Source organism: Artibeus jamaicensis, unplaced genomic scaffold (assembly GCF_021234435.1).
Source record: "Artibeus jamaicensis isolate MK-2021 breed Jamaican fruit bat unplaced genomic scaffold, CSHL_Jam_final scaffold_612, whole genome shotgun sequence".
Classification (NCBI taxonomy): Eukaryota; Metazoa; Chordata; class Mammalia; order Chiroptera; family Phyllostomidae; genus Artibeus; species Artibeus jamaicensis.
Window position 1 is genome coordinate 9,925,523 of NW_026522049.1, and position 9,255 is coordinate 9,934,777.

Sequence of the window (9,255 nt, forward strand, 5' to 3'; positions counted from 1 at the left end):
AATATTTTAAGAAGCCCAGTATAGGGTATCTGATTTTTTTTTAACTCGTGCATGATTTACTCTTGTGTTCCAGATCTGAACTTTCCGTCTCCCATCTCGTTACCCAGAAGCCTCCTGGAGCTGCTGCAGTGCCCCCTGGGACACTGTCACCGCTGCAGTGAGCCCATGTTTACAATCGTCTACCCCAAGCTCTTCCCCTTGAGAGAGACACCGATGGCCGGGCTGCACCAGGGGTAATCACGCCTAAGAGGGCGCCAGGGCTGCACCTGGGCACGGGGTGGGGGGCGGGGCGGGGCGGGGCGGGGGGAGGACAGGCAGAACGGTGTTGTGAAGTCAGCGGCTGCACTGGGGCGTCAATGCTTCCCGAGACACAGCTAAATGAGGCGTGCACATGTCTAGCATCACAAGGAAATGGGCCTCCCCTTTATGGCCTTTTTGGCCATGTACAGACCGCTTTCAGTGCATAGATGACGTAGAGCAGCTCGCTCTTCACAGGGGCGCTTTCCTGCGGTTCCCCAGTTCCCCGTAGTCTTCAGGCAGTAAGGAAGATAAGAACCAAATATTTACCGTATAATGGGGCTGGCCCAGCCCTTCTATTTAATTGGTGCTTTTAACTGAAAGTGTGTGGCCGAACTCTGTGTGTGTGTGTGTGTGTGTGTGTGTGTGTGTGTGCGCGTGCGCTTTGAATTTCTAACCCTTTCAAATGGCATTTTCTTGCCACTCTCTGTTTCTTGGCGCAATGCCTTGCATTTGCTAAAAATGTTCACTAAGTGAAAAAACTCCATACTGGCAGTTTAAAAAAGAATAGCAGACGATTAAAAATAGGACATCAAATGAAAAATCCCCCATTAGCACAGCCGTAGCATATAGATTTTCTAAATTTAAGATTCTCTAAGTTTGCATTTTTCAAAGTTAAAAAAAAAAAAGAGAGTACTGTAATACCTCGCTTATCCATCCAGTGTGGTATTTTGGGTGAGTAAATTTTCCAGACAACTTGTTACCTCTGTTCAGTGCCTAGAGGTGTTCCCTTTATAATCGTTTTTATAGTATGGGAGCGAGCATGGCTAGGGTACTGAGCCTCTCGGAGCCTCCAAGTGGGAACAGAGCAGCCCGCCAGGCGGGGCCATCAGGGCAGACTTAGCAGGGGCACCCTGGGACTTAGCAGATGAGGAAGGCAAACACCTGGCGCATTACTAGGTGTGCACCGATGACAGTTACTGATTCCCTCTCTTTACCCACTCCCACCTCAAGCTGCATGTCTCTTTTTCTCACCCTGAATGACCCTATTGTTTCTGCTATGCTTTCAGTTCGTTTCCACTTTCTATAGTCTGAATGTGTCCTGGTTTACTGCGCCTGCCCATAGAAGCCCTCCTCCAATGCTCTCCAATTTGCTCCTTCCAATCCCAGAGGGTTAGATCGCCGGAGTTAGTGGAATTCCATGTAAATCAGAGCTCAGAGGACTGGGTCAGGGTCCGAGTGTGTTAGAACATGAATAAAATATGGAGGAGACACGTCTCCGAGAAGCAGCCGTGCTTACTGGTCAAGGGCATAGGTCCTGACAATGACCCTCAGCTGAGAGACCTTGGGCAAATTGCTTAGCCTCTCTGAGCTGTGCCTTTTCATCAGTTAAAAGAGCATAATGATGATATCTATGTAATATGGCCATTGTGAGGATTAAGTGAGATGATCCGTGTAAAAAGCCCAGGGTGGTGCCTGGTATGTAATAATGACTGAGTAAATGTTAACTGTTGTCTGTTTTTGTAGCTCAGAGACTTTTAAAATTAAATTTTGGGTGGTGTTTTGGGGTAATAATATTACATAAGCTTCAAATCTACAATTCTATAATCTACCACCTGCATATTGCATTGTGCACTCACCACCCAAAATCTAGTCTCAGGCTTTGAAATTTGTGTGTATATTTTAGCAAATATTAGTATTAGTAGTAGTATCTTTATATTAATAAGCTATCACCATAGGAAAATTAACTAATTTATTAAACTATAGTAAAATCCTAATGTGTTGTTGTTATTGCATAATTTCCTATAGAAGATATTTTCTTTTCAACATTTTCTTATTGTTGTTAGAAGATATTTTCTTAATGAAAATATGAAAATGAAAACATTTCAGTATGGTCAGGATGCACTCTTAGTAGCTGATAAAATTACAAATACTTATTTAAAAATATAAGCTTTCTTTTTATCATGGTAATTAATTTCTGAAGGTGAAGTAGGTTCTTTAAATGGAAGTCATTTTTGTGTTATCTTCATATGAAATTTGGGGAACTTACTTGGCATTTGCATATTCCATTTACTGCTGCTCACTTCTAATTACTAGAAATTCGGTGTGGACGATCTTCTCTTGCTTCAGAACATCAGCACACCAGTGTCAGTTTAGTAAGATACGTGGATCAAGTGCCCAGGTCTCAGACAATGCCCTTGTGTTGAGTGAAGCCAGACGCTCTGTGTTTGCAGCAGAGAGAACGTGCCAAGATATAAACATGGCTTTCTGTGGCAAGTGAACGCCGGGGACTGAAAATGGGAGTCTCTGGCTTCCGCTTGCTCCACCAGACTCTGCTCCTTCCCGTGTTGCTATGGAAACTGTATTAAAACCATTGACTTCAGTTTCTACCATAGTTTTTAAAGTACTTTTTTGGCAACTGAAAACCAAATACTTGAATTTCGGTAGCTTATTGCTGAAAGTAAAATCAATATTTTTAATGTCATAAGCTCTAAAAGGCATTAGTAATCTTATTTTTTAAAGATTGTATTTATTTGCTTTTAGAGAGAGAGGGGAAGGAGAAAGAGGGGGAGAGAAACATCAATGTGTGGATGCCTCTTGAGCACCCCCTACTGGGGACCGGGCCCACAACCCAGGCATGTGCCCTGAGTGGGCCTCAAACCAGCGACCCTTTGCTTCCCAGTCTGGCACTCAATCCACTGAGCCACATCAGCCAGGGCTGGTAATCTTATTTTTTAAGTTTTCTAATATATTTAGTTCCGTTTGCATCGCTCATCATAAAATAATATATTATATATCAGCCAATCTCTAAATTAATGTGGACATCTGGTATTATTTTAAAGGAACATATTGAATGTTTTTCTACAATACCAAATCCCATGCAATTGTTACTTCCACCCAAAATCGAATACGGAGTGAAGTAAAATTACTGTATTTCTACATAAATAATAAAGACCCAAACCTTCAAATAACTATGGCAGAGAAGAATGGTTGGTATATATTATACTGATAACTTTTGATCCTTGTAGGGACTGCAGATTTTCATTCCCAAATCTTATTGTTCATTTGTTAAAATGAAGAACATCAATTTAGAGGATTATCTATAAGCATGACATATTTGTGGCTTTCCCTGTGCGTGTATGATTCTCACAAGTTCTGTATTTCCCAACAGGAAATGGGCTACCAGCGGGTTTTCAAGGGTATCGTATTAGTTGGCTGGGGTGACTTGAACAACTGTTGTCTCACAGCTCCGAAAGCTGGAAGTGTGGAATCCAAATGTTGGCAGGACAGGCTCCTTCTGCGGGCTGTGAGGGAGGGGTGCGTCCGGCAGACGGCCGTCTTCTCCCTTCATCTGCTCGCATCACCTCCCCCTGTATGCCCGTCTCTGTCGGAATTTCCCCTTGCTATTAGGACCCCGTGCTAGTGCACTTAGGGCCTGCTCTGATGATCTCATCCTGACTTAAGTAACTGCACTCGTAATGACCCTGTTTCCAAGGAAGGTCACTGTGTTACTCTTCTCAGGCATCATAACAACCTACTGTGGACTGGGCGGCTTGAACAACAGACGTGGGTTTTCCCACAGCTCTGAAGCCTAGAAGGCCAAAGGCAGGGCACACACGGTCAGGCTGTGGGGATAGCCCTCTTCCTAGTGTGAAGAAGGCCACTCGCTTGCGAGCACATGTTTGCACAAGCTCCCTGGTGCCTCTCGCACAAGGGCACCAGTCCCATCAGGAGGGCCCCACCGTTAGGACGTCATCTAAGCCCCGTTATGTCCCAAAGGCTCATCTTCAGATGCCATTGCACTGGAGGTTAGGGCTTAAACATACACACGGGGGGAGGTGGGTCACAGTGCCAGTCCATGGCTGTCACATTCTGAGGTATTGGGCAGTTGGGACTGCAACATAGGCACTGACTGGGTGGGTGTGGGGGGAATACAATTCAAGCCATAATAGGTCTCCAAAATGTCATGTCCTTTTCCCATGCAAAATAAACTCACCCCATCCAGACACCTCCAAAGTCCTGACTCGCCCCCAGCATCAACTCCTAAATTCAAAATCTCATCTTAAATATCTACATCAATATGAGTAAAACCTGGGTACGGCTCTTTAGGGGGCAGAACTCCGTTCTAGCTGTGAGCCTGTAAAACCAGTCATCTGTTTCCGGTGTCTCACAGGGGGACAGGCATCTTCTTCTCCCATCCCATAAGCTGCCTTTTCCTCCTCTTGGTTGCTTCCTTTGCTGTGCGGCCGCCTTCTAGTTCAATGAAGTCCCACTGCTTGTGCTTTCCATGTCATATCCAAGAAATCATTGCTAAGTCCAATGTCAAGAAGTTTTCTCCCACGTTTTCTTCTAGGAGTTTTATAGTTTCAGGTCTTATGTTTAAGTCTTTCATGTCTTTGGAGTTGATTTTTTGTGTATGGTGTAGGATAAGGGTCCAGCTACATTCTTTGCAAGTGGATACCCAGTTTTCCCCACAGCATTTGTTGAGGAGACTGTCCTTTTTCTGTTGTGTATTCTTGGCCTCCTTGTGGAAGATCAGTTGACTCTGTGCATGGTTGGGGGCGTATTTCTAGGCTCCGTAATCTGCCTTTATGCCAGTACCATACTGTTTTGTTTACTGTAGCTTTGTAATATATTTTTAAATTTTTTAAAAGCTATTCTTCAACAGATTTAAATAAATTGTTCTTCACTGTGCCTTCCTCATTTGACAGTTATGTATTGACCACCTGCCATGTGCCAAACTCTGCACTATGCACTGGGGGTTAAGCTATAACCAAACTACTTCTTTTACCATACATGTCTCACTCCTACATTTCTAGGACAGGAACCGATCCAGTAGAGAAGCAAACATGTATTATTTAAGGGTCTGGTTCTGCACACAGAATCTTCCCACGAGAAACAGTTAACATAAATGTAACAAGCAGATACAATACGCTAGTAGATGAGTCTACCATAAATTAAGCCTGTACCCAGGCTTGGGGTTTTATCTGATCAGCTCTGTCTAATAAGTGTTATTTTTCTTTTGGCTTGAATTTCTGTATGAGTCAAAGATATGCTTTTTGTTTCTAATCAGGAAACACATTTGCAAAGAAAATATCACATTTCTTATGATTTTTGTGGGCTCCAATATCTGCCAACAACATTGTGATTTTTTTTTAGAATAGTGGTATTTTTGTATTTTAAAAGTAAGCTGAAATGCTCTTTCTTCTGCCTTGCCTATAAATATGCTCAAATTCCGAAGCAACAAATGTCATGTCTGATGTTCTTTGTGGAATGTATGAGCATCTCTCTCCTAACCGTACAGTTGATTGCTTAGCTCAAAGCTTCTCCCCCTAAAACTATCATGTCTCTTGTGCCACAGTCCTGGCATTTTTAAGGAACTGTCCAACATAAGACTTGTTGGTATACTTGTGACAACTTAGTTATTAATGCAACAGACAGAATATGTCATTAGATGAGTCTCTAATGCAACAGGCGGAATATGTCATTAGATGTCATTAGAATGCAGCTGCACCTTTATCCTACACCATACACAAAAGTAAATAGTACACAGACTTGGTATTTCTTTGCAGCTGAACTAGGACACGTGCAGGCTACCCACCCACCCCCTTGAGTACACACCGCAAGGAGTCAGTGATGACCCAGTGAGCACTGTGCTTCGGGGAATAAAACCCCACATCTCTATAGAGTGGGCTTCTTGTGCTTAGAACTTTTATTGTTAAAAATTCGAACATTGTGGTTTGAAATGTGTTACTTCTATGAGTGATTTTGCTTAACATAATTATCTTTTAAAAAAAAGTAAGGATTAGTTAGCTGATCCTCAAAAAAATGCAATTGCTGCCCTGGCTGGTATGGCTTAGTGGATTGAGCGTGGGCCTGCAAACCAAAGGGTTGCTGGTTCAATTCCTAGTCGGTGCACATGCCTGGGTTGCAGGCCAGGTCTCCAGTGGGGGACCCATGAGAGGCAACCACACATTGATGTTCCTCTCCATTTTTTTCTCCTTCCCTTCCCCTCTGTCTAAAAATAAATAAAATCTTTGAAAAAATGCACTTGCCATTTAAGATCATTTTGTGTCAGTTTTCTTTCCATTGTGATTGATACAAATATATACATTCTGGTGCAGCAAATTCTCTGAACTCCAGTTCTAACCAAAAAAAAAGTTTTTAAAATTAAGGTAACACAAAGTATTTAATAACAATCTATATAATTCCCTGAGTTAAGAAAATCTCAAAAAGGAGCGTGCCTTTTCCTTTTTCTTACAAGTGCAATTTGCAAAGCAGATGGTTTTAATTTTGATCAAGCCAAATTTTCCACTTTAGTTTTTTTTTTTAAGTCTTTTATTTTATTTTATTTTATTTATTTATCTTCAGAGGGGAAGGGAAGGAGAGAGGGAGAGAAACATCAATGTGTGGTTGCCTTTCGTGCGTCCCCTGCGGGGAATTGGCCTGCGGGGACCTGGTCTGCAACCCAGGCATGTGCCCTGACTGGGAATCGAACCGCGATTGTCTGGTTCGCAGGCCCGCGCTCAATCCACTGAGCTACACCAGCCAGGGTGCTCCACTTTAGTTTTATAGACAGTGCTTTGTTGGGTCCTGAGCAGTCTTTACCTGCCCCAGTGTCCTGAAAACGTCCTCAGTGCTCTGCCTTCCATTCCACTGACCTGTGTCTGCCTCTCAGTCAGCACCAAACACTCCTGACTACTGTAATTGTACCTCTCTTTCTGGATCCTCTTAACTATTCTAGGTCCTCTGCTCTTCCACGTAATTTTTAGAATAAGCTTATCTTTGTCTCAAGAACTCTCGTGCTGGATTTTGATAAGAACTGCGTTAAATCTATAGATCAATTTAGAAAGAATGGACACATTTACTAGGTTGAGTCTTCCAGTGCATGAACACGTATGTCTCTCTATTTAGGCATTCTTTTATTTCTTTCATCAGCATTTAATCATTTTCAACAGACAGATCCTTAAATGTTAAGTTGATATCTTAGTATTTCACTTTCTTTGTGTGATTATAAATTATCTTGACTAGTTTCAAACTTCTATTTCCATGTGTGCATTGTCAGTATATGGAAACATGGCTGATTTAAAAACTTTGATCTTAAGTGCTTGCAACCTTGCTGAATTTGCTTAAGAGGCTTGGAGTAGTTTTGTAGATTCCTTGGCATTTTCGGTGCAGTGGTGTTATGTCATTTGAAAGCAGGGATGGTTTTATTTCTTCCTTTTCAATCCATCTGGATTTTATTCCTTTTTCTTGCTTTATTGCAGTGGTTAGAATTTCCAGTACTGTATTGACTAAGGTGTGAAAGTAGATGTTACTATAAAGTATGATGTTAGCAAGTTTTTTTATGGATTCTATTTATTAAATTGAAAAAGATCCCCTCCATGCCTAGTTTGCTGAGAGTTTTTAGCACGAATAGATACCGTGTTTTGTCAAATGCTTTTTCTGAATCCATGGATACCATACAAATTCTTCTTCATTAACCTGTCAGTACGGTAGATGACACTGATTTTCAAATATTGAGCCAGCCTCATGGACTCAGAATAATTCCCTGTTGGTTTCAGAATTTTTTGATGTGTTGGAACTTTTATTTTCATGCATTCATGTAAGATTTTGTCTTTTGAGACTGCCTCTTTACCCAATGGAAAAGTGGTCATTTGACCCCTGGGTTAGCAAAGGTCAGAACTGTGTTGTTTCATTTTCACACGTGGGGCTTTCCCTGTGGTCTTTCTGTTACTGAATTCTAGTCTGGGTTCATAATGGACACAGAATTTGCTCTATGATTTTCACTTGCTTTAGATGTAGATTCCTCTTATTCTCCAACTTCTTGGTGAAAACTAAGGCTACTGATTTTAGAGCATTGTTTTCTAATGCATGTGTTTAGTGCTAAAAATTTCCCTTTAGCACTGTTTTGCTGGGAAGAGGACTCTCAAACTCTGTTATTCAGATTCTGAGATGGCCTCTGCAAGCAATGTCAGTGAATACATTTGTAGGGTAAATTCCATACAATTATGGTTTTTAAGTCCTCTGGGTGTGTGTGTGTGTGTGTGTGTGTTAGCCAAATTGGTGTGGTTTTCTGTTGCGTGATTTTCAACATGCATTTGAAATTCTATCACTGCACCACTGGTCCTAGTAGGCAGAATTCAGACCGTAACATGAAGAAAGCTTGTTTTTCCTTCGCAGTTAACCAAGGGATATTACGTCATCTGAAAACGGCTAATAAAATGAGCACACACACACCTCACCTGCTGCTGGAGCTCAGTGCTGAAAGGGAATTTACATTCCTGCACCGTGCTTTGTTGACCTAATCCTTTATTTTAACAGAGAAAAAGACGGTCTGATGGAAGGAATCCCGAGACTTTCATGGTGAACTCACAGCACTCTTCTCTCCCCTCTTCCCCCCTCTTCCAGGAGGACAACGGTGAGTTTCGTGGCTTACTGCTGCTCCACCCGGTGTCTGCACACTTTCGACCTACTGAGTTGATAGACGCTCAGGCCTCAGGAGTGCCGCCAACTTGCTTCCATGTGACACGCTGTTTGCGCAGCAGAGGGACCGGAGAGCCTGGCCAGGCCAAACAGGCCCTCGAGTCCTGTCCTGTCAAATGCCGGGGACGCAGAACTGCCTGGAGGTGTCCAGACTGAGCTTCAGAGCCTAAACGCCTTCATCCTCCCCCCAACTTGGAATACATCCTCCCCCCAATTAAGGACCCTTTGTCTTGTGTGTTTTTCTTTGTTATGCAAGTGTCTCCTACGCACACTGTTCAGTCCGAAGGGCCTCCCAAATCTAATTGAAAGCAAGTTTCAGTTCCCTGAAGAACCGTAATTTGTTAACATTGGCAAGTTAACTTTTGAACACATATAACTCAAGGATACTTCTAATTTTCTCTCTCTTCCCCTAGAGGATCATTTCACCCCGAGGTTATTCTGCATGTTCACAACACATTGAAGCAAACCCTGCGGCCTCAATAGTATTGAATAGCAGGGGTGGGGAGTGGTTCCTGAGTTGGCAGAGAAGTT

The 9,255-nt window shown here is 42.5% G+C and overlaps 1 protein-coding gene across 2 annotated transcripts in view; it reads left to right on the forward strand.

Moving 5' to 3' along the window:
• The window catches only part of LRRC28 (leucine rich repeat containing 28), a 71,666-nt gene extending 62,724 nt beyond the window's left edge, over positions 1-8,942 (forward strand). For both annotated transcript variants that reach the window (XM_037145937.2, XM_037145938.2), the window contains 2 exons: positions 74-233; positions 8,650-8,942. In XM_037145937.2, coding sequence (XP_037001832.2) covers positions 74-233; positions 8,650-8,722 — 233 coding nt within the window. In that variant the 3' untranslated portion in view covers positions 8,723-8,942. The remainder of the gene's footprint in view (positions 1-73; positions 234-8,649) is intronic.
• The last annotated feature ends 313 nt before the right edge of the window (positions 8,943-9,255 follow it).